Source organism: Pristiophorus japonicus, chromosome 8 (assembly GCF_044704955.1).
Source record: "Pristiophorus japonicus isolate sPriJap1 chromosome 8, sPriJap1.hap1, whole genome shotgun sequence".
NCBI classification, from domain to species: Eukaryota; Metazoa; Chordata; class Chondrichthyes; family Pristiophoridae; genus Pristiophorus; species Pristiophorus japonicus.
Genome location: NC_091984.1, coordinates 165379784 through 165405833, shown reverse-complemented (window position 1 = coordinate 165405833; position 26050 = coordinate 165379784). Strand labels below are relative to the sequence as shown.

At 47.5% G+C, this 26050-nt stretch overlaps 1 protein-coding gene across 1 annotated transcript in view; it reads right to left on the bottom strand.

Moving 5' to 3' along the window:
* specc1la (sperm antigen with calponin homology and coiled-coil domains 1-like a) overlaps positions 1 to 26050 on the bottom strand; it is a 477385-nt gene that overhangs the window by 130525 nt on the left and 320810 nt on the right. Inside the window, exons 11-14 of the mRNA XM_070888305.1 lie at positions 21856 to 22037; positions 7797 to 8005; positions 7361 to 7443; positions 4522 to 4681 (exon numbers count right to left, since the gene is read on the bottom strand). Coding sequence (XP_070744406.1) covers positions 4522 to 4681; positions 7361 to 7443; positions 7797 to 8005; positions 21856 to 22037 — 634 coding nt within the window. The remainder of the gene's footprint in view (positions 1 to 4521; positions 4682 to 7360; positions 7444 to 7796; positions 8006 to 21855; positions 22038 to 26050) is intronic.

Below are 26050 nucleotides of genomic sequence, written 5' to 3'. Positions count from 1 at the left end.
AAAGTCTAATGCAATTCTTTAATTTTTGATTTTTTTTTTGAAGTACCACCCCACCACCGAACGTCTCCTCACCGGGCTCGAGGGTCGGCCAGCAGAATCGCTCCCTCGCCCGGACACAGGGGCTCGGCTTCCACAGCGCCCCCCTCTCCCTGGGCTTCTTTTGAAGCTGCTGTATAGCCTAAGGGCCTGAAATTGGTCAATGCATAAGGTCTGCTCATTTCTCGGTGGTATGCGTCTTTTCAAACCGCCAGCATACCGCCAAGACCGAAGAGGACAAAATTGGTCGATTTCTTTTCGGCGTTATGTCGGGCGGTCTGTATGTAACCTAGTAGTCGATACAGATCGATTTTCTTTTCGATGGACAGTGAGGCACTGAACTGTGCATGTGCAAATCCTTTCCCCCCCCCCACCCCCACCGTTCTTTTCACAGAAGCGTTTTACCTGTGATTTGGGGGGGGGTGGGGGTCAGGGTCATCTGCGCATGAGCAGTGAGTTGAAGTGGAGGAAGAGCGAGCGAGAAGGAGCAGCAAGCTAATCGATGGGCAGTTACTTTAAAAGCACATTGCAGAGTTAAAAAATATTCGTAACAACTAATAATTCTAGTTTGAAGAATAAGACATTTTACAAAGCAAAAATCATAACATAAATATTATGGAAATGTTTAAAAAAGAAAATTGAAGCGCAGGAACATCGAACAAGACGGGAGGTCGAGGGCGCCTGCTTCGAAGAGACGGAGTTACCTGCCCTTCGAGAATATCAGAGAGGTACTCTGAGCTAACGAAGGGTGGTCGTGGAAAGCACCCAACAGGATATGGGACGTGATCGGGGAAGGCTGTGTCCTCCACAAGTACCATGGTACGCATTGGGGAAAGGTGCCGTAAGAGGTGGAACAACCTGGCGAGGGTAGCAAGAATAAGTAATGATTTTATTAATGCCCCCCCCCCCCCGCCCGCCCCATGTGCCATGTAAATGTAGGTTCAGTGTCACACGGGTGATGTTATTTATCTTAAGCTTACGGCAATGTATCCTCGCTTTAGGCAATGACAAAAGGATCAACGCAGTGCTTTTAATGTGTGAGCGTGTGACCCCGTGTGTCTGCGATGTTAAATGGATTGAAGATTTTTACTTTCTGCAGAAGACGACATCTGCAATAGCAGCTATCAGCAGTGTCCGGGGGAGTGGGGGGGCCTGCAACCCAAGAGCCTCTCTGACTGAAATCAAGATCTGTGCCCTGTCCCTGGTTGGGGAGAGCAACCGATAGATCCCACTTCTTCCAGAACCGGTCTCAATGCCCCACGAATTCTGACGCCCTCCCTCCTGCACCATCTCTCCAGTCACGCATTCATCTGTCCTACCCTCCTATTTCTGTACTCACTAGCACATGGCACTGGGAGTAATCTGGAGGTTACTACCTTTGAGATCCTGCTTTTTAATCTCTTTCCTAACTCCCTAAAATCACCCTGCAGGACCTCATCCCGCTTTCGACTTGTTGTTGGTACCAATATGGACCACAACCTCGGGCCGTTCACTCTCTCCCCTCAGAATGTTCTGCAGCCACTCAGAGACATCCTTAACCCTGGCACCAGGGAGGCAACATACCATCCTGGAGTCACGTCTGCGGCCGCAGAAACGCCTGTCTGCTCCCCTAACTATCGAATCCCCTACCACTATTTCTCTCCCGCCCTTCTTCCTCCCCCAGCCCCTGCCCCTACAGCAGAGCCACCCATGGTGCTATGGACTTGGTTCTGGATGCACTCCTCAGAGGAACCAGCGCCCTGACCAGTACTCAGAACAGAATTCTGGTTGGAGAGTGAGATGCACTCAGGGGACTCCTAGTCCTCCTCTTGTGTCTGGCAATCGCCCACTTCCTCTCTGCCTGCATCCTTTTTATCTGCAGGGTGACCATCTCTAGAAACGTGCTATCCACAAAGCTCTCAGCCTTGCGGATGCACTGCAGTGACGCCAGCTACTGCTCAAGCTCCGAAATCCGGAGCTCCAGCTGATGACATCGCCTGTACACGTGGTTGTCCAGGACACGGGAAGCATCTTGGATTTCCCACATGGCACAGGATGTGCACACCACAGGACTGAGCTGCCCTGCCATGCCAAAATGCAATCGGCTATTAACTAACTTACAGAAATAAAGCTAAGACTAAGGGGGAGAAATTCGGCCGTGCCTCATTGGGGCAGTAACCCAGGCGGAGCGGTAATTTTATCGCCTCGAAAACGTTTGCACCCTCCGCCCAGAAATTCGTCAGAATCGGGCGATGAGCTAAATCGGCCATGGCGATAACAAAAGCTTGGTCGGTAAATTTAGCAGACCCTTTACACATGCGCCGAACTCCAATTCAGACCCCGGGAACAGCTGAGTCTTAAAGGCGCGGCAAGGTAAGTTCGCGCAGGAGCAGCTCCAGCTTCACGGTGTCTTTAGAGTGCAAAAATGGAGGAGGAAGGAGGACGCCAGCTTCTCACCCACCGCACTTGATGCCTTGCTGGAGGCAGTAGAGAGTTGCTGGAATGCCCTCCAGTCTGGAGGGGAACGAAGGCCAGTGCCTAGGGTTTTGACGAGGCTGTGGAGGGAGGTGGCACACCACGTTTCAGCCCGGAACACGGCAGTCACAACAGCGATGCAATGTCGCGAGAAATTCAATGGCCTTACTAGGGTCGTCAGGGTGAGTACCCTTTTAATTCACCTTCCAATGCCTTCATGTGAATCTCACTGTCTTATACAATGTAAAGACTTTGCACTGCCTAACCCTTCTCTATGTGTACCAGGCCATGCTCCTCCTTGCTGAAGCCAGTCTGAGACCTCTCCATCGTCTCACCAGACATGTCCTACCATCCAAGCATCTCTCACCTTCTAGCACCTTACTCAGCCTGAACCCACCTAGTAGCATCTTTCAACTCTTCATCTGTGGTGCCAGTCCTGAGCCTCATCCTTACTGGTAGTTGCTTGTGCCCCAGACCCACCATGCACACATCCACTGTGCGATGCCACGCAGGATGGAATGCCGATATGCACACTTCCTCGTATTACTCGCAAGTACCCTACTGCAGACACGAGGCACACCAGCACCTACACAGCCATTATCGACTTTTTGTTTTTGTCATTGCAGGTCAAACCCACGCACAATATGCGCGAGCTGCTTCGAGTATGCATTCTCATGGGTGCTGCAGTCATGGCAGTGGAGGGCGGAGAGGCAGAGCGCCCGCTCGACAGTGACGGTATGTGAACGAGATGGGCATTTTGTGAGCGTCCATTTTGCCTTGAGGCCACATGCCTTACAACATGTTACAACCGAAATAACGATGCCCCCTCCTTCTTGCCTTCCTGCCCCCTCCCCAGCTGATAACCACACTTCTGTTGCTTTGTGCTTACAGATGATGAGTCGGAAGAACGGCAGCCTGCCTGTGAGCGGACGTCTACAGACGACGGGGAAGATGAGGAGGAGGTGGAGAGCCAGGACAGGGTAAGACGTCCTCACTGGGAGCGAGTGGGGAGGGTCACTTTGGTGGAAGAGGCCGTTTTCCAGGGGTTTGCGTGATGCTGACGCTCCTGACCCCAGTTGCCTGCAGCAACTCATAGCACAAGGGGAAGCTCGGGGGCCAATTCTTCGGCCCATGGCAGATGAGCAGCTGGGCCTGGAGGCTATGTCCAGGGAGTCAATGTCGATGTATCGCGAGCTAATGGGTGCATTGATGAGGATCCCGTGGAGCACAGGTGCACTTGCTTTGAATGTGGTGGAGGCCGTCTCAAACATTTGCATCTCAGCAGCCCATCCTTGGTAAATTCCAACCGATGATGGACATCAGAAGTGACCAGACATGACAGCGCGGGCCATGACCAACGTGGCAGTAGCCATTGAGCGGCAGGCCAAGACCATGCTACACCTCCATTCTGCCATGTCGTTAGTGCGTGGTGGTATCAATGCTGCCTGCTCTGATGCAGGGTCAAATTGATGCCACACAAGCACTGACTGCTGCCATCGTGTCTGGGGCCCCATCAGTCCAATGGGGAGTTAACGGTGCTGAAGTAGGCCAGCAATCTGCGCTGCACCAGATTGCCACGGTGCTTCCTAGCCCAAAGATACTCTATGTCCCACCAACACCCTGCCCAAGATCAATAAACTAAGCACTGACTGAAGATTGACTCAAGGAACTGATGTGTAAGGCTCTGTATCACATCATACAGTGCAAACACCCAGAGACACATCAGGACAATCCTCACCTTAGCAGTTTTAAATTACGTGCATCACACAGTTCAATCTCTCGACATCGCGTTCACAAAAGGAGTTGGAGTTTTCTGCATCAACAGGTTTAGTGACAATGACCATGCTGAAAAGTGACACTGCGTAACTGCTACATACAACTGTGACGACACCTCAAAAGTTCTTCATTTGCTATAGAGCGCTTTGGCACATCCGGTGTATATAAATACAAGCCTTTCTTTTCCTGGCAAAAGGACCAACGGCGTTAGAAGCACTCGAGTGGTTCAGTGACCTGGCCAAGTGTGACCCTTACCTGAGACGGCTGCGTGCGGTTGGAGTGACTGAAGCTGTGGGGGATGAAGATGTCAAAGACAACTGTGGAGATGTGGTTCCTATTCCCATCAATGATGCTGGAGAGGAGCCGTCTGTGACTGTCAGATCACGCTTAATCTCCTCACTGCTTCTTCGAGACACTGCAGGAGAAAAATCAAAAAGAAATGATCACTGAAAGTGCAACTCCAGTGACTGCCACTGTACAACAGTACACCTGGGAGCACAACACGACAAGACACTCAACTGACATGGAAACATAGAAAATAGATGCAGTAGGCCATTCGGCCTTTCGAGCCTGCACCACCATTCAATATGATCATGGCTGAACATGCAACTTCAGTACCCCACACCTGCCTTCTCTCTATGATTAATTTAGTCATAGGGCCACACCTAACTCCCTTTTGAATATATCCAACAAACTGGCCTCAATAACTTTGAGGTAGGGAAGTCCACAGGTTCACAATTCTCTGGGTGAAAAAGCTTCTCCTCATCTCGGTCCTAGATGGCTTACCCCTTATCCTTAGACTGTGACCCCTGGTTCTGGACTTCTCCAACATTGGGAACATTCTTCCCACATCTAAACTGTCCAGTCCCGTCAAAATTTTATATGCTTCTATGAGGTCCCTCTCATTCTTCTAAATTCTAGTGAATATAAGCCTAGTCGATCCAGTCTTTCTTCATATGTCAGTCCTGCCATCCGGGAATCAGTCTGGTGAACCTTCGCTGCACCCCCTCAATAGCAAGAATGTCCTTCCTCAGATTAGGAGACCAAAACTGTGCACAATATTCAAGGTGTGGCCTCACCAAGGCCCTATACAACTGCAGTAAGACTTCCCTGCTCCTATACTCAAACCCTCTCGCTATGAAGGTCAACATGCCATTTGCCTTCTTCACCGCCTGCTGTACTTGCACGCCTACTTTCAATGAATGATGTTCCATGACACCCAGGTCTCGGTGCACCTTCCCTTTTATTAATCTGTCACCATTCAGATAATTATCTGCCTTCCTGTTTTTGCCACCAAAGTGGATAACTTCACATTTATCTACATTATACTGCATCTGCCATGCATTTGCCCATTCACCTAACCTGTCCAAGTCACCCTGCAGCCTCTTCGCATCCTCCTCACAGCTCCCACTGCCACCCAGCTTAGTGTCATCTGCAAACTTGGAGATATTACACTCAATTCCTTCATCTAAATCATTAATGTATATTGTAAATAGCTGGGGTCCCAGCACTGAGCCCTGTGGCACTCCACTCTTCACTGCCTGCCATTCTAAAAAGGACCCGTTTATTCCCACTCTTTGCTTCCTGTCTGTCAACCAGTTCTCTATCCACGTCAATACATTACCCCCAATACCATGTGCTTTGATTTTGCACAGCAATCTCTTATGTGAGACCTTGTCAAAAGCCTTTTGAAAGTCCAAATACACCACATCCACTGGTTCTCCCTTATCCACTCTACTAGTTACATCCTCAAAACATTCCAGAAGATTTGTCAAGCATGACACGGCACTTACTTGCATAATGGCTGCTTCCAGCATGGGCCAGGAATGGGAGGGACTGTCTAAAATACTAGTGGCCAAAGGTGGCAGGCTGGTTTTAGAAACGTATTTTCTTGATGGGTCCCTGCAAACAGATACTTTGTAACCGCCTGGGACATTAGATTTCAGATTAAATTGTGGAGAAGGACAAGATTTCATGCCACTTTTACAGAAACTAAGAATCAACACTATAGTTAAACCTGGTTTACAATGTACTGAAAAGACATTCATGGATTCTGCTTCTGAGCTCAGTGATGGAGTGTTCACATTGAAGGGAATTTCCATCAGTTTCAACACAATGGCTGTAAACGTCACAGGAATGGTCATCAGTCGAGTGCCAGAATAAAGCAAGGAATATAAACACAACTGTAGGTGCATTTTCTTATGTATGTGAAGTTAAAGAAAATTATTTTATTGAAGTGAGATGGTTTATTAATGTCCATCACCAAATTATTATTAGTTGTTCTTCATAGTGATTGTTTCAATAAAAAAGAATCATAAACTGCCCCCTAAAAAATCCTCTCAATGAGTTTAAAAAAATACCGTTTAACAGCTTTGGTACTAAATATGATGAAAATGTCCTTCTCTCTTCCCTCATCAAAATTATAATTCAAAAGGGAGTTAGATGAAGTCCTTACTACTCGGGGGATCAAGGGGTATGGCGTGAAAGCAGGAAGTGGGTACTGAAGTTTCATGTTCAGCCATGAACTCGTTGAATGGCGGTGCAGGCTAGAAGGGCTGAATGGCCTACTCCTGCACCTATTTTCTATGTTTCTATGTTTCTATAATCAATCACTACCCTGGAGATGGCCATGTGTATCCTGCACACCCTACCATCATGGCTCGTAACACACATTATACTTCCCACAACTGCAGATGATCAAATCCACACTTTTGTCCTGTCCCCCTTTCTTTCCCCACCAATGTTCTTCCCTTTTCTCCTCTCAAAGGTGGAAGTCAGACTACAGATAGTTTTATCTATTCTGACGATGTTCCAGATTGGTGGTGAGGAAACTGGTAAGTATTCCTTAGCAGCATGATTGCACTGAGCTTGTGACTCATTCTCACTGCACTGTTCTGCAATTTTTCTTTGCCTGTCTCTTCACGTCAACCTTGCACCAGATACACAAATCACTAAAAGCTCGTGCACAAGTACAAAAAGTAATCAAAATGATTCACGGAATGTTGGTCTTTATCTCTGGGGGTTGGAATTCAAAAGTGAGGAAGTGATGTTTCAGTTGTACAAAGCATTGATCAGACCCCATCTAGACCACTACGTTCAGTCTGGTCACCACACGTCAGGAAGGATATATTGGCCTCGAAGGGGGAGCAGTGCAGAGCCACCAGACTGATACCGGGCCTAAAAGAGTAAAGTTATGAGGACATGCTGCCCAAACTTGGCTTGTATTTTTGAGTTTACGTACCGCCAGAGAGAGGAGCGCCTACATAAAACACTATGGATTGCGTTACCATCGGGCCACTCTTGGGTTAGATTTTCAGTTGTCGGCGAAAACGGTAATTAAATTACCGTTTTGTTGTGCTGCCGTTTTTAGGCCTAAATTTCGGCCTTTACGTCTGGGCACATCCATTGGGAGGGCAGAAAACAAAACAAAAAGATTGCAAAAAACATTTACAAAACCCCTACCTACTAAATCGCTGAAAAATAATTTAAAAATAAAAACTTTAACTTACCTTTTCTGCCAGCACACTTACCGCTGCTGGCAGGGTTGCACTGCAGGTTTGACCCTGACGGTATTCTGGGCGATGCGGAGTGTGCCGAAAGTATGACGATAACGCAATCCGCGGCGTTTCATGTCGGCGTTCATCTCCCCGGCGGTACGTGGAAGCGCCGCCACAAAAAGGTGCCCGAAGATCCCACCGACCGGGTTTACTCCGCGGAGGGTGATATAGCGGTAAAAGTCCTGTCGCAAAGCCGTCGAAAATCCAGCCCAAGGTGTTTAAAATGATAATGAGATTTCATGGGGTAGATACAGAGGCCCCAAGTTTCGTCCCGCGGCGAAAACGACGCACCTCCGAGCTGGGCGCCTGTTTCTCGCGCTGAAAACTGCGCCTAAAAAAAGGTCCGATATTCTCGAGCTCCTTGGAGCTCGATATCTGCTTGGCGCGGCGCGCTCTTCGCAGCAGGGGGCGGAGCCGAACACTCGCGCCGATTTTCTAAGTAGCAGGGGGCGGGTACAATTTAAATTAGCCTTCATGGTGCCGGCAACCCTGCGCGTGCGCGTTGGAGCGTGCGCGCAGTCTCACACAAACATTGGCATTCGGTCATTTTTAAAAATACTGCAGAAAAAGTGAAGATGTGTTTCTTGAACCCCTGCAAAGGCTTGTAATTTAATTTTTTTTTAATATTTCTGAGTGTGAGGGAGTGCTTTTAGCAGCACTGCTGAATAAATCACCTGCTGAAATCAGTGAGTTCAGCTTTTCACTGCTAAACTTGCAGAACCGGTGCTGCATTGGTGCATGCAAATTAAGGACTGTGTGTTTGGAGAAATAAGAGTGCCAATTCAACTTTGCAATAATACGTGGTGTTGACAATGCAGCACCCATTCTGCAAATTTAAATATAAAACTGTCGATGTGGCTGCCTCTCCCTGTCCAAATGGCCTCAGTCCCCCTCACAGCTCGAAGCTTGCTGCCGCTGCCGTCGAGACACTGACGCCACACCGCTGCCTGTCTCCAACATGAAAGGCCTGCCTGAAGCACTTTCACACAGGTAGGAACATGGTTTATTTAATCTTTTCTTTGCTTATAAATTTTTATTCAGGTTGGATTTATTTGTATAATATTTGTATAAGTATAACTAAGGATTGATTGTAGAATTTAATGACTTCCCTACCCCCCCCCCTCGTTCTCTACGCCTAATTTGTAACCTACGCCTGATTTTCTAAAGTGTAGACAAGGTTTTTTCGAGCGTACAAAAATCTTCACTTACTCCATTCTAAGTTAGTTTGGAGTAAGTTTTCACTCACGAACCTTTGAAATCAGGCGTAAGTGGCCGGACACGCCCCCTTTTGAAAAAAAAATTCTGTTCCAAAGTGAAACTGTTCTAACTGACTAGAACTGGAGCAAACTAAATGTCGAGAATTCCGATTTCTAAGATACTCCGTTCTACACCAGTTGCTCCTAAAAATCAGGAGCAAATCATGTGGAAACTTGGGGCCAGAGAAACTATTCACTCTGGATGAAGCAATTCGGCACAAGGGAGCATAATCTTAAAATCAGAGATAGGCCATTTGGGAGTGAAATCATGAAGCACTTTATTACACAACGGATAGTGGAAACCTCCCCTGAAAGACTGCAGACGGTGGGTCAATTCAAATCTTCATGGTCGAGAACAATTAATATTTCTGTTGGGTAAGGGCATCAAGAGCAACAGTGGGTAAACAGAGCTGAGGTACACATCATGATCTAACTGAATGACGGAACAGGCTCGAGGGAAGGGAAATGGGATGCAGCTCCACTTAAGGTGCAGCACCACTGCAAACACAATGGACTGACTGGCCTCCTCCTGTGCTGTAATAATGATGATTCTCCTGAAGACTTTGTCTCTCTGCTGGCTTCACAGGTGAAAGTGTCCTTCTACTATCTCACCTAATTTCCTACATTACAACAGTGACTACACTTCAAAAAGCACTTCATTGCTGTCAAGCACTTAGGGAAGTCCGGTGGTCATGAAAGGTCTGTCTTTCTTTCTAATGGCTGTTCTTCCTGAATGTGCCAAGTCGGCGAGAGTTGGTTGACCATTTGACCACAGTGAGCATCAAAGACGAGCTGAATTCAGTTCTCAGAAAAGGTTCCCCTGACTGCATTTTTCAATAGCAGTTATGTCCAGTGGCATCTAGATTAGAAACATAGAAAATAGGTGCAGGAGTAGGCCATTCGGCCCTTCGAGCCTGCACCATCATTCAATAAGATCATGGCTGATCATTCCCTAAGTATCCCTTTCCTGCTTTCTCTCCATACCCCTTGATCCCCTTAGCCGTAAGGGCCATATCTAACTCCCTCTTGAATATATCCAATGAACTGGCATCAACAACTCTCTGCGGCAGGGAATTCCACAGGTTAACAACTCTCTGAGTGAAGAAGTTTCTCCTCATCTCAGTCCTAAATGGCTTACCCTTTATCCGAAGACTGTGTTCCCTGGTTCTGGACTTCCCTAACATCGGGAACATTCTACCCGCATCTAACCTGTCCCGTCCCGTCAGAATCTTGTATGTTTCTATGAGATCCCCTCTCATCCTTCTAAACTCCAAAGTATAAAGGCCCAGTTGATCCAGTCCCTCCTCATATGTCAGTCCAGCCATCCCGGGAATCAGTCTGGTGAACCTTCACTGCACTCCCTCAATAGCAAAAATGTCCTTCCTCAGATTAGGAGACCAAAACTGAACACAATACCCCAGGTGAGGCCTCACCAAGGCCCTGTACAACTGCAGTAAGACCTCCCTGCTCCTATACTCAAATCCCCTAGCTATGAAGGCCAACATACTATTTGCCTTCTTCACCGCCTGCTGTACCTGTATGCAAACTTTCAATGACCGATGAACCATGACACCCAGGTCTCGTTGCACCTCCCCTTTTCCTAATCTGCTGCCATTCAGATAATATTCTGTCTTCGCGTTTTTGCCCCCAAAGTGGATAACCTCACATTTATCCACATTATACTGCAACTGCCATGCATTTGCCCACTCATCCAACCTGTCCAAGTCACCCTGCAGCCTCCTAGCGTCCCCCTCATAGTTCACACTGCCATCTGCAAACTTGGAGATATTGCACTCAATTTCTTCATCCAAATCATTGATGTATATTGTCCCAGCACTGAGCCCTGCGGCACTCCACTAGTCACTGCCTGCCATTCTGAAAAGAACCCGTTTATCCTGACTCTCTGCTTCCTGTCTGCCAACCAGTTCTCTATCCACGTCAGTATATTACCCCCAAAACCATGTGCTTTGATTTTGCACATCAATCTCTTGTGTGGGACCTTGTCAAAAGCCTTTTGAAAGTCCAAATACATCACATCCACTGGTTCTCCCTTGTCCACTCTGCTAGTTACATCCTCAGAAAATTCCAGAAGATTCATCAAGCATTATTTCCCTTTCATAAATCCATGCTGACTTGGTCCAATTCTGTCACTGCTTTCCAAATGCTCCTGCTATTTCATCCTTAATAATTGATTCCAACATTTTCCCCACCATTGATGTCAGGCTAACCGGGCTATAATTACCCGCTTTCTCTCTCCCTCCCTTTTTAAAAAGTGGTGTTACATTAGCTACGCTCCAGTCGATAGGAATTGATCCAAAGTCGATAGACTGTTAGAAAATGATCACCAATGCATCCACTATTTCTAGGGCCACTTCCTTAAGTACTCTGGGATGCAGACTATCAGGCCCCGGGGATTTATCGGCCTTCAATCCCATCAATTTCCCCAACACATTTTCCCGCCTAATAAGGATATCCTTCAGTTCCTCCTTCTCACTAGACCCTCGGTCCCCTAGTACTTCCGGAAGGTTATTTGTGTCTTCCTTCGTGAAGAGAGAACCAAAGTATTTGTTCAATTGGTCTGCAATTTCTTTGTTCCCCATTATAAATTCATCTGATTCTGACTGCAAGGGACCTACGTTTGTCTTCACTAATCTTTTTCTCTTCATATATCTATAGAAACTTTTGCAGTCAGTTTTTATGTCCCCGGCAAGCTTCTTCTCGTACTCTATTTTCCCCCTCTTAATTAAACTCTTTGTCCTCCTCTGCTGAATTCTAAATTTCTCCCAGTCCTCAGGTTTGTTGCTTTTTCTGGCCACTTTATATGCCTCTTCCTTGGATTTAACACTATCCTTAATTTCCATTGTTAGCAACGGTTGAGCCACCTTCCCTGTTTTATTTTTACTCCAGACAGGGATGTATAATTGTTGAAGTTCATCCATGTGATCTTTAAATGTTTGCCATTGCCTATCCACCGTCAACCCTTTAAGTATCACTCGCCAGTCTATTCTAGCCAATTCACACCTCAAACCATCGAAGTTACCTTTCCTTAAGTTCAGGACCCTAGTTTCTGAATTAACTGTGTCACTCTCCATTGTAATAAAGAATTCTACCATATTATGGTCACTTTTCCCCAAGGGGCCTCACACAACAAGATTGCTAATTAGTCCCTTCTCATTACACATCACCCAGTCTAGGATGGCCAGCCCTCTAGTTGCTTCCTCGACATATTGGTCAAGAAAACCATCCCTAATACACTCCAGGAAATCCTCCTCCACCTCATTGCTACCAGTTTGGTTAGCCCAATCAATATGTAGATTAAAGTCGCCCATGATAACTGCTGTACCTTTATTGCATGCATCCCTAATTTCTTGTTTGATGCTGTCCCAAACCTTACTACTACTGTTTGGTGGTCTGTACACAACTCCCACTAGCGTTTTCTGCCCCTTGATATTCACCACGATTGCCTGTAACTCTGGGGTTCATTGTTCCGTAACAATGAACCCCAGAGTTACAGGCAATTGTGGTGAATCATCGAGATTTACTCTCCCACATTTACCGTTTACTTTTTAAAAAATAATTCTGTCATGAAAAGTGCACAATCTGCTTATAATTCGCTCAATCAGTAATCCCTGGCAAAAAATCTTTTAAGGATAACCTTTTAAGGTAGTTACTGAGATTGGCAAATGGTGGAAAGCGGTATTCCACACGGACCAGTGCTGGAACCATTTACATAAACGATTTGAACTCGGGAATCAGAAGTACAATTTCATCATTTGCAGATGATACCAAATGTGGATCACTGCAATAAGATCCAAGATGATATTAATAAACTTGCAGAATGGGTTCGTAATTGGCAAATTAACTTCAATATAGATAAGTGCGAGGTAATACATTTTGATAGAAAGATTAAGGAGGCCACATACTCCTTGGAAAATAAGTGTCAAAATGGGGTAGAGGAGCAGAGGGATCTGGGAGGTCAGATACACATCACTAAAAGTAGGTTAATAAGGCCATAAAAAGCAAACCAAGCACTGGGGTTTATTTCCAGAGGGATAGAATTGTAAAGCAGGGAAGTCATGTTGAAGACAAACGTAGGTACCTTGCAGTCGGATTCAGGTGAATTTATAATGGGGAACAAAGAAATGGCAGACCAATTGAACAAATACTTTGGTTCTGTCTTCACGAAGGAAGACACAAATAACCTTCCGGAAGTACTAGGGGACCGAGGGTCGAGTGAGAAGGAGGAACTGAAGGATATCCTTATTAGGCGGGAAATTGTGTTTGGGAAATTGATGGGATTGAAGGCTGATAAATCCCCGAGCCTGATAGTCTGCATCCCAGAGTACTTAAGGAAGTGGCCCTAGAAAGAGTGCAGGCATTGGTGATCATTTTCCAACAGTCTATCGACTCTGGATCAGTTCCTATGGACTGGAGGGAAGCTAATGTAACACCACTTTTTAAAAAGGGAGGGAGAGAGAAATCGGTTAGCCTGACATCAGTAGTAGGGAAAATATTGGAATCAATTATTTAGGATGAAATAGCAGCGCATTTGGAAAGCAGTGACAGGATCAGTCCAAGTCAGCATGGATTTATGAAAGGGAAATCATGCTTGACAAATCTTCTGGAATTTTTGAGGATGTAACTAGTAGAGTGGACAAGGGAGAACCAGTGGATGTGGTGTATTTGGACTTTCAAAAAGCTTTTGACAAGGTCCCACACAAGAGATTGGTGTGCAAAATCAAAGCACATGGTATTGGGGGTAATATACTGACATGGATAGGGAACTGGTTGGCAGACAGGAAGCAGAGAGTCAGGATAAACGGGTCCTTTTCAGAATGGCAGGCAGTGACTAGTGAGATGCCGTAGGGCTCAGTGCTGGGACACCAGCTCTTTACAATATATATCAATGATTTGGATGAAGGAATTGAGTGTAATATCTCCAAGTTTGCAGATGACACTAAACTGGGTGGCGGTGTGAGCTGTGAGGAGGATGCTAAGAGGCTGCAGGGTGACTTGGACAGGTTAGCTGAGTGGGCAAATGCATGGCAGTTGCAGTATAATGTGGATAAATGTGAGGTTATCCACTTTGGGGGCAAAAATGCGAAGACAGAATATTACCTGAATGGCTGCCGATTAGGAAAAGGGGAGGTGCAACGAGACGTGGGTGTCATGGTTCATCAGTCATTGAAAGTTGGCATACAGGTACAGCAGGCGGTGAAGGCGGCAAATAGTATGTTGGCTTTCATAGCTAGGGGATTTGAGTATAGGAGCAGGGTGGTCTTACTGCAGTTGTACAGGGCCTTGGTGAGGCCTCACCTGGAATATTGTGTTCAGTTTTGGTCTCCTAATCTGAGGAAGAAGTTCTTGCTATTGAGGGAGTGCAGTGAAGGCTCACCAGACTGATTCCCGGGATGGCTGGACTGACATATGAGGAGAGACTGGATCAACTGGGCCTTTATACATTGGCGTTTAGAAAGATGAGACGGGATCTCATAGAAACTTACAAGATTCTGACGGGACGGGACAGGTTAGATGCGGGAAGAATGTTCCCGATGTTGGGGAAGTCCAGAACCAGGGGACAGTCTTAGGATAAGGGGTAGGCCATTTAGGTCTGAGATGAGGAGAAACTTCTTCACTCAGAGAGTTGTTAACCTGTGGAATTCCTTACCGCAGAGAGTTGTTGATGCCAGTTCATTGGATATATTCAAAAGGGAGTTAGATATGGCCCTTACGGCTAAAGGGATCAAGGGGTATGGAGAGAAAGCAGGAAAAGGGTACTGAGATTGAATGATCAGCCATGATCTTATTGAATGGTGGTGCAGGCTCGAAGGGCCGAATGGCCTACTCCTGCACCTATTTTCTATGTTTCTATATTGAACCTTGGTTAGACCACAATTAGAGTACTGTGTACAGTTCTGGTCTCCATCTCGTAAAAAGGGGCACTGGAGAAAGTGCAAAAAAGATTTATTGGAATGATCTCAGAATCCATCAGGAAAGATTGAACAGGCTGGGGCTCTTTTTTCTAGAAGGTCTTCAAGATTATGAAAGGGTTTGAAAGGGTAGACAGAGAAAATGTTTCCACTTGTGGGCGGGACCAGAAACAGGGGTCATAAATACAAGATGGCCCCGTTGTGGAGGTGGTGTTCGGGCGGGCCGGCGAGGAGGTCCTGAGGTTAAGGGCAGCGGCGGCGAGCGGCCAGAGGTCGGCGGGTCCGTAACATTTTACGGATTCCGGATGACACTGCCACCGATTGGTTTTGATTCCGGAACTCCGGATTTTCGACACTGCACCTGTATAAGGCTTGTTGCTGGCCCTGTTTACAATGGAATTCACAGGACACTCATTGAGTAAAGGGACTTTACAGTTCGTGCACAGCCAATTTACATTGATCATGTGTATTTGCAACACCAAAGATCTGCTTGTTCCCCTTGGATGACAAGACCAGATTTCAGATTGGTCCCTCGGAAGACAAGCCACACCCAGCAGTTTGTCTGGCATGTGTAATTAGACCAAGTACTTTGCAATGTGTAATTTGAGCCATTCATTGTGACTTCCAAGCTCCAGACACAGCTCACAGTACTGATTTTATAGAAACATAGAAAACAGGTGCAGGAGTAGGCCATTCGGCCCTTCGAGCATGCACCACCATTCAATAAGATCATGGCTGATCATTCACCTCAGTACACCTTTCCTGCTATCTCTCCATACCCCTTGATCCCTTTAGCCATCAGGGCCATATCTAACTCCCTCTTGAATATATCTAACGAACTGGCATCAACAACTCTCTGCGGCAGAGAATTCCACAGGTTAACAACTCTCCTCATCTCAGTCCTAAATGGCCTACCCCTTATCAAAGACTGTATCCCTTGGTTCTGGACTTCCCCAACATCGGGAACATTCTTCCTGCATCTAACCTGTCCAGTCCTGTCAGAATCTTATAAGTTTCTATGAGATCCCCTCTCACCTTCTAAACTCCAGTGTATAAAGGCCCAGTTGATCCAGTCTCTCCTCATATGACAGCCCAGCCATCCCGGGAATCAGTCTGGTGAATCTTCGCTGCACTCCCTCAATAGCAAGAACGTCCTTCCTCACGACTAGGAGACCAAAACTGAATACAATATTCCAGGTGAGGCCTCACTAAGGCCCTGTACAACTGCAGTAAGACCTCCCTGCTTCTATATTCAAATCTCCTAGCTATGAAGGCCCACATACCATTTGCCGCCTTCACCGCCTCCTGTACCTGCGTACCCACTTTCAGTGACTGATGAACCATGACACCCAGGTCTCGTTGCACCTCCTCTTTTCCTAGTCTGCTGTCATTCAGACAATATTCTGCCTTTGTGTTTTTGCCCCCAAAATGGATAACCTCACATTTATAAATCCTCCTCATTATAAAGGAGGATAGGAGGTTATAAAGGGGGATACGAGGCATAACAGCCCTGTTATAAATCATATCCACAGCAATGCAAAGGGAGATCTGCTGATGTCTATATATCGGTCCATACAGTAGGTGGTGTCCTGTATTGATCTATCTATCTGTCCATACACTAGATGGTGTCCTGTACTATAGGCCTTGGCCCTACACCTGGGTTTCTTGATTGTAAAGGGCATTATGGTGATGGGTTAGTGGCGGCTTTAGTTTATTGTTAATGATTGAAAAACAACGCAGGTCTCATTTTACAGCTTAGTTCTGGTCCCCATGTTACAAAATGGATATAGAGGCACTGGAGAAGGTGCAAAAAAGATTTATAAGAATTATATCAGAATTGGGAGCTTATACCCATCAGGAAAGACTGAACAAGCTGGGGTTCTTTTCTCTAGCAAAGGGTAGATGTGGAGAAGATAATCACTAATAAATCCAATATGGAATTCAGGAGAAACTTCTTTACCCAGAGAGTGGTGAGAATGTGGAACTTGCTAGCACAGGTAGTGGTTGAGGCAAATAGTATAGGTGCATTTAATGAGAATCTAGATAAGTACGAGGGAGAAAGGAATAGGTTATGCTGATAGGGTGAGATGAAGTAGGGTGGGAGGAGGCTGATGTGGACTAGAAACAATGGCACAGACCAGTTGGGTTGAATGGCCTGTTTCTGCGCTGTAAATACTATGGGCTAGAAATTAGCCAGCCTAACGCACGTTTTAATGCGACTTTTTCACGTTAAAACTGCTTTTTTGTTCTTAATATGAAGTGCACAAAATTCTCCAAAGTTTAAGAATGGCGTTTTCAAAATATCGCCGAAAAGTGATGCAACACAAAAAATATCATACGGCCTAAATTTGGCTGTTCGATGAACCCGTACTCGGTTGAAAAAAAACGCACGAGAAAAGCCTGCGTTGCAGCCTGAGAAACGTCGGTAAGTATGAAGACCTTCAAAAAAGGTAAGCTAAAGTTTTTATTTTTTAATTCTTTTGCAGCAAATACTTAGTTAAGAGTCTTGTAAATGTTTTGTGATTTTTGATTTTTTGCATTTTTTCTTTGTGTGTGTTTTCTCCCGTCTCAGGGACTATATTTTTGGCGTTGATAGGCCTCAGGCTAAAGTTGGTGAGATCGCGGTTTCCGCCGCGAATCCTCGTGCAATGACGTTTTTTAACGACAGGCATATTTTGTGGCCAAATTTACCATTAAAAAATGGCAATATTTTTATTCTTATTTCTTCACAAAAATGACATTATTTATCAAAAAAGGCCAGGCTGCGGAATTTCTAGCCCTATGTAGTTTGGAAATGTTTTTTTTTCCTTTTTGCTTGTTGTTTATTTCAGTTTGTAATCCCGTGGAAATTATTTTCTGTGAGCCATTTACGGACATCAGCAATTGCAGGGACAGCAATGTAGGAGCAAGCAGTGGGATTTCACTCACTGAAGCCAGGAGCTGAAATAACATTGTTAAGTGGTTGATTTCTCTTAGTTTGGATGGCAGAGGGAGAGGGTCAGCTAATATCTTTAACCACAGGTGTAAGGAATAACGCTTCAAAATGGGAGGGGAACATGGCTCCATGCGCTTTAACAAATAATCAGTTGCACTCGACAACAGCATTCATGTACTTTCATAATGATTTCCTGACAAGTGTTGGTAGATAGCAGCATGAAGCCTCATTAACCATAGATCCTTCCCAGCAATCTGAAGAGCTTTCAAAATTAAAAGCACCCTGATATCAGTCACTTGCCCCGCTCTCCTCCTGCGAAAAGGTAATTGAAATTCATCATACCACTGACCCTTCCATGTTTCACTGTCGGTGCCACAGTCTGACAGGTCACCGTGTTGGAGATGAAGCAAATTCCATCAATTCATATTTGTTGATATCTTTGTCACTATGACAATATTGCTGAGAAACCAGCATTAACCCACTAACTCTGCTAACAATTCTTTTAAGCTGCAGAATAAAGTCTAGTACAGGTATGATGAGTCCACGGCGTGTGAGGAGATGAGAATGTACAATCGAAGCCCATGTATTACAACCTCACATAACATGTTCACTTTAATACTGAAAAGACATTTTCGGAACAAGTTGTAATCCTTCTCAAAGTCTGCAACTGTGAAACTGCATCGGATGGCTCAAACAAAACCTACTGAAACATTCCATGGCCCACATAACATGCACACACAGGGGTCTGTATTTGAACCTGGGTCATCCGCCAGCACTTGCCCACAGCCTGTAAAATGAGGACAAGCCTGAATTCAGTTATGATTTTTGGTTTGTGGCAACATCTGTGGCCATAAATAGCTGGTGATTTTGGGCCCAAGCTTCCACATGATTTGCGCCTGATTTTTAGGAGCAACTGGTGGAGAACGGACTATCTTAGAAATCGCAATTCTCCACATTTTTTTTTCTGCAGTTCTAGTCAGGTAGAACAGTACCACTTTGGAACAGAATTTTTTCTTCAAAAGGGGGCGTGTCCGGCCACTGACACCTGATTTGAAAGTTTCCACAGTGAAAATGTACTCCAAACTAACTTAGAATGGAGCAAGTGAAGATTTTTGTAGAACTGAAAAAACCTGTTCTACACATTAAAAAATCAGGCGCAGGTTACAAATTAGGCTTCCAGAACGAGGTGGGGGGAGGGGGGGGGGGGGGGAAGGGAAGTCATTAAATTCTACAATAAATCCTTATTTATACTTATACAAATATTATACAAATAAATCCAACCTGAATAAAAATTTATAAGCAAAGAAAAGATTAAATAAACCATCTTCCGACCTGTGTGAAAGTGCTTCAGCCAGGGAGAATGCTGCAGCAAGCCTCACAAAACGAGGGAGCCGTTCCCGAAGGCGGGCGGGAACCGACTGAACGCTGGGGGGGGGGGGGGGGAAGGAAACAGTTCCTGACGGCGGGCGGGAGGGAGGGAACTGACCGAACGCAGGGAAGCCGTTCCAGACGGCGGGGAGGGACCCGACCGACTGAACGCAGGGGGGGGCCGTTCCAGACGGCGGGTGAGCGACCGAACGCAGGGGGGGGGGCCGTTCCAGGCGGCGGGTGAGCGGGCAGGAGGGACCCAACTGAACGCAGCGGGGGGGGGGGGGGAGGAAGCCGTTCCGGAGGGAGGGAGGGAGGGAAGGAGACAGAAGGCTGCAGGAAGCCTCAGAAATTGAGGAGCCATTTCCCGAGGGCAAAAGGGGGAGGTCGTCGGGAAACGGCTGCCTCAACTTTCTGAGGCTTCCTGCAGCCTTCTCAGTGCTGATGGCAATGTGCTTTTATTAAAAAATGTTCAAAAACTAAACAGCTACAAAGAACTACAAAAATGGCCGAGTGTCAATGTTTCCTTCACACTGCGCGTGCGTGAACACTCCAACGCGCACGCGCAGCGTTGCCGGCAGGAAAAAAAACTAATTTAAATAGTACCCGCCCCCTCCCACTTACAAAATCGGCGTGAGTGTAGGCTCCGCCCCCCTGGGCGCCGCACCAAACAGACAAGGAGCTGCAGAACGCTCCAGAATCGCGAATTTTTTTTCCGGCGCCGTTTTAGGCGCGAAAAACGGGCGCCCAGCTCGGAGGGGTGCCTGTTTTTTTATCGTGTGGAAACTTGGGCCCATTATATGTAAGCTTTGCTTCTACAATTTTACATTTCAAAACCCAAGACCTCCTAGGTAAAATTGCCAACTGAGGGAGTCACCAGGAAAAATTCATTACTTTTAAAAATTGAAATTGTATTCAGTGCTACTTTTGAACTCTATATTAAACATATACAACATACAATAGCACAATATACAATATACAACATACAATAGCAGAATACTGCAGATGGTGGAAATCTGAAATAAAAACAGAAAATGCTGGAAATACTCAGCAGGTCAGGCAGTATTCTGTGGTGAGAGAAACAAAGTTAACGTTTCAGGTCGATTAGCTTTATCAGAACATTTTGATGAAAGGTCATTGACCTGAAACATTAACTCCGTTTCTCTTGCCACAGATGCTGCCTGACCTGCTGCGTATTTCCAGCATTTTCTGTTTTTAATATAAGAACATAAGAAATAGGAGCAGGGAGTAGGCCATATGGCCTCTCGAGCCAGCTCCGCCATTTTACATGATCTTGGCTGATCCTGCCCGCTTCCCATAATCCCTTATTGGTTAAGACACTGTCAATGTCCCAGCTTCCACAGCTCTCTGAGGCAGCGAATTCCACAGATTTACAAACCTCTGAGAAAATAAATTTCTCCTCATCTTAGTTTTAAATGGGCGTCCCCTTATTCTAAGACTATGCCCCCTAGTTCTAGTCTCCCCCCATCACTGGAAACATTTTCTCTGCACATCCACCTTGTCAAGCCCCCTCATAATCTTATACGATTCGATAAGATCATCTCCCAATCTTCTAATGAGTAGAGGCCCAACCTACTCAACCTTTCTTCATAGGTCAACCTCCCCATCTCTGGAATCAACCTAGTGAACCTTCTCTGAACTGCCTCCAAAGCAAGTATATCCTTTCGTAAATATGGAAACCAAAACTGCACGCAGTATTCCAGGTGTGGCCTCACCAATACCCTGTATAACTGTAGCAAGACTTCCCTGCTTTTATACTTTGCAATAAAGGCCAAGATTCCATTGGCCTTCCTGATCTCTTGCTGTACCTACATTCTAACCCTGTTGTGTTTCATGCACAAGTACCCCCAGGTCCCACATACTGCAGCACTTTGCAATCTTTCTGCATTTAAATAATAACTTGCTGTTTGATTTTTTTTCTGCCAAAGTGCATAACCTCACACTTTCCAACATTATACTCTATCTGCCAAATTTTTGTCCGCTCACTTTGCCTGTCTATGTCCTTTTGCAGATTTTGTGTGTCCTCCTCACACATTGCTTTTCCTCCCAGCTTTGTATCGTCAACAAACTTGGCTACGTTACTCGGTCTCTTCTTCCAAGTCGTTAATATAGATTGTAAATAGTTGGGGTCCCAGCACTGATCCCTGTGACACCCCACTAGCTACTGGTTGTTCATCCGAGAATGAACCATTTATCCCTACTCTCTGTTTTCTGTTCGTTAGCCAATCCTCTATCCATGCTAATATATTACCCCCAACCCCGTGTACTTTTATCTTGTGCAGTAACCTTTTATGTGGCACTTAATATACAACAGCACTTAATTTTACTGCTCATTTCCAAAGATGTAGTACAGAAATTATATCAGAATTGAGAGGTTATAACTGCAACTAGAAAGTCCGAAATCCGGGGTTCTAAAAACCGGACAGAGAGCATATTGCAAGAGTCGTTGTCTGGAATCCGGAAATATTCCGGAAAACTGGACTTTTAAGCTGTACATTCCAAGCAGGAATCAAAAATAATACATAGCTCGGCCCAGCCTTGAGCTTGCCGGATTTGGGCCGTCGGATGTAATACTCCGAAATCCAGAAATACCCGAAAATCGGCACACGGGTTTCCGGATTCGGGATGTCAGATTTCTTCTCTGAATTCTGGAAAAACCCGAAAACCGGAATGGCCTCAGTCCTGAGGTTTCCGGATGTTATACCTGTATTAGGAAAGATTGAACGGGTGGGGCTCTTTTCTCTAGAAAAAAGACTGAAGGATGGCCTGAGAGAGGTCTTAAAAAGTCAGAAAGAGTTTGATAGGGAAGACGTAGAGAAGATGGGGCTAAGTTTCGGCCTGAGTTGCTCCTGTTTTTTTGGAGCAACTGGTTTAGAACGGAGTATCTTAGAAATTGCAATTCTCGGCATTTAGTTTGCTCCAGTTCTAGTCAGTTAGAACAGTTTCAGTTTGGAACAGATTTTTTTTTCCAAAAGGGGGCATGTCCGGCCACTTACGTCTGTTTTGAAAGTTTAGGCAGTGAAAACTTACTCCAAACTAACTTAGAATGGAGCAAGTGTAGATTTTTGTATGCTCAGAAAAACCTTTCCTACACTTAGAAAATCAGGCATAGGTTACAAATCAGGCGTAGGGAATGGGGGGGGGGGGGGGTTTACAAACATTAAACACTTCAGTTTTACAAATAAAGAGCCATCATCAAGAATAAATGATAAATACATCAATAAATCAACCAATAAATCAATCAAAAAAAATTAATGAAAAATTAAAAAAAAATCAATAAATAAAACATTTTCTACTTACCGACTGCAGCACCAGGAGCCCTCCAACAGTGTGCTGGGACGGGCCCTCCCCACCTCCCTTTCCCCCCCCCACCTCCCTTTCCCCCCCCCCCCCCCCGCCTCTCTTCCCCCCTGTGTCTCTCTCTCATTCTCTGTCTGTCAGTATCAGTGTTTCTGACAGTGAAGGGGGGGGGGGGGGGGGGAGGGAGGGAGAGGGAAAGGAGGAAAAGGAGGAGGATAGGGAGGGAGGGGGGAGGGAGGGAGAGGGAGAGGAGGAAAAGGAGGAGGAGAGGGAAGGAGGAGGAGAGGGAGGGAGGAGGAGGAGAGGGAGGGAGGAGGGAGGAGATGGAGGGAGTGAGGGAGGAGAGGGGGAGGAAGGAGGGAGGAGATGGAGGGAGTGAGGGAGGAGAGGGGGAGGAAGGGAGGCGAGGGGGAGGGAGGGAGGCGAGGGGGAGGGAGGGAGGCGAGGGGGAGGGAGGGAGGCGAGGGGGAGGGAGGGAGGCGAGGGGGAGGGAGGGAGGCGAGGGGGAGGGAGGGAGGCGAGGGGGAGGGAGGGAGGCGAGGGGGAGGGAGAGAGGCGAGGGGGAGGGAGGGAGGGAGGCGAGGGGGAGGGAGGGAGGGAGGCGAGGGGGAGGGAGGGAGGGAGGGGGAGAGGAGGCGAGGGGGAGGTGAGGGGGAGGGAGGGGGAGGGAGGGAGGCGAGGGGGAGGGAGGGAGGCGAGGGGGAGGGAGGGAGGCGAGGGAGGGAGGCGAGGGGGAGGGAGGGAGGCGAGGGGGAGGGAGGAAGGCGAGGGGGAGGGAGGAAGGCGAGGGGGAGGGAGGGAGGCGAGGGGGAGGGAGGGAGGCGAGGGGGAGGGAGGGAGGCGAGGGGGAGGGAGGGAGGCGAGGGGGAGGGAGGGAGGCGAGGGGGAGGGAGGCGAGGGGGAGGGAGGCGAGGGGGAGGGAGGGAGGGGGAGGGAGGGAGGCGAGGGGGAGGGAGGGAGGCAGGCGAGGGGGAGGGAGGGAGGCAGGCGAGGGGGAGGGAGGGAGGCAGGCGAGGGGGAGGGAGGGAGGCAGGCGAGGGGGAGGGAGGGAGGCGAGGGGGAGGGAGGGAGGCGAGGGGGAGGGAGGGAGGCGAGGGGGAGGGAGGGAGGCGAGGGGGGAGGCGAGGGGGGAGGGGAGGGAGGGAGGCGAGGGGGGAGGGAGGGAGGCGAGGGGGGAGGGAGGGAGGCGAGGGGGGAGGGAGGGAGGCGAGGGGGGAGGGAGGGAGGCGAGGGGGGAGGGAGGGAGGCGAGGGGGGAGGTGAGGTGGAGGAGAGGGAGGGAGGGAAGAGAGGGAGGAGAGGAGAAGGGAGGAGAGGAGAAGGGACGAGAAGGAAGAGAAGGGACGAGAAGGAGGGGGAGAAGGGAGGGAGAGAGGAGAGAGGGAGGGGGAGAGGAGAGAGGAGAGAGAGGATGAACGGGCCCGGCCCGACCCAAGACTTCGGGCGGGGCCCGCCTCCAGCACCGAAGTTAAAGGTAGGTGGCTGGGGGTTGGGTCGAGTCGGGTCCTGGGGAGGGTGGGTCAGGTCCGGGGGAGAGCGGGAGTCGAGTTGGGTCGGGTCCAGGGGGGGGGGGCGTGAGTCGGGTCGGGGGGGGAAGTCGAGTTGGGGGAGGGAGCAGGAGTCGGGTTGGGTCGGGTCCAGGGGGGGAGGGAGCGGGAGTCGGGTCGGGGGGGAGAGCGGGAGTCGGAGTCGGGTCTGGGGGGAGAGCGGGAGTCGGAGCGGGAGCTGCGGACGGTTTGAGAGAGCCAGCTGTACTTTGCCTGTGCATAGGTCCCGGCACTGTTTTTAACGCAGGTACCTGGCTCCGCCCCCCACTGCTCGTGCTGTGCCGCGCCCAGCTCCAGAGGACCTGCAGGGAGCCGGAGAATCTGTAAGTATTTTTTAGGCGCAATTTTGGGCGCGAAAAACGGGCGTCCAGGTCGGGGCTGCGCCGTTCTAGGCGCGGCCCGAAACTTGGGCCCGATGTTTCCACTTGTCAGGGAGTCCAAAACTAGGGGTGATAAAGTAAGATAGTCACTAATAAATCCAACAAGGAATTCGGGAGAAACTTCTTTACCCAGAGTGGTGAGAATGTAGAACTTGCTAACACATGGAGTGGTTAAGGCAAATAGCATTTAAGTACATGAGTGAGATAAAATAGAAGGCTATGATGATTTTGGAAAGAGGTGACATGATAGGTCCAAGTCAGCATGGATTTGTGAAAGTGAAATCATGCTTGACAAATCTTCTGGAATTTTTTGAGGATGTTTTCAGTAGCGTGGACAAGGGAGAACCAGTTGATGTGGTATATTTGGACTTTCAGAAGGCTTTCGACAAGGTTCCACACAAGAGATTAATGTGCAAAGTTAAAGCACATGGGATTGGGGATAGTGTGCTGACATGGATTGAGAACTGGTTGTCAGACAGGAAGCAAAGAGTAGGAGTAAATGGGCACTTTTCAGAATGGCAGGCGGTGACTAGTGGGGTACCGCAAGGTTCTGTGCTGGGGCCCCAGCTGCTTACATTGTATATTAATGATTTAGACGAGGGAATTAAATGTAGTATCTCCAAATTTGCGGATGACACTAAGTTGGATGGCAGTGTGAGCTGCGAGGAGGATGCTATGAGGCTGCAGAGCGACTTGGATAGGTTAGGTGAGTGGGCAAATGCATGGCAGATGAAGTATAATGCGGATAAATGTGAGGTTATCCACTTTGGTGGTAAAAACAGAGAGACAGACTATTATCTGAATGGTGACAGATTAGGAAAAGGGGAGGTGCAACGAGACCTGGGTGTCATGGTACATCAGTCATTGAAGGTTGGCATGCAGGTACAGCAGGCGGTTAAGAAAGCAAATGGCATGTTGGCCTTCATAGCGAGGGGATTTGAGTACAGGGGCAGGGAGGTGCTGCTACAGTTGTACAGGGCCTTGGTGAGGCCACACCTGGAGTATTGTGTACAGTTTTGGTCTCCTAACCTGAGGAAGGACATTCTTGCTATTGAGGGAGTGCAACGAAGATTCACCAGACTGATTCCCGGGATGACGGGACTGACCTATCAAGAAAGACTAAATCAACTGGGCTTGTATTCACTGGAGTTCAGAAGAATGAGAGGGGACCTTATAGAAACGTTTAAAATTCTGATGGGTTTAGACAGGTTAGATGCAGGAAGAATGTTCACAATGTTGGGGAAGTCCAGAACCAGGGGTCACAGTCTAAGGATAAGGGGTAAGCCATTTAAGACCGAGATGAGGAGAAACTTCTTCACCCAGAGAGTGGTGAACCTGTGGAATTCTCTACCACAGAAAGTTGTTGAGGCCAATTCACTAAATATATTCAAAAAGGAGTTAGATGTAGTCCTTACTACTAGGGGGATCAAGGGGTATGGCAAGAAAGCAGGAATGGTGTACTGAAGTTGCATGTTCAGCCATGAACTCATT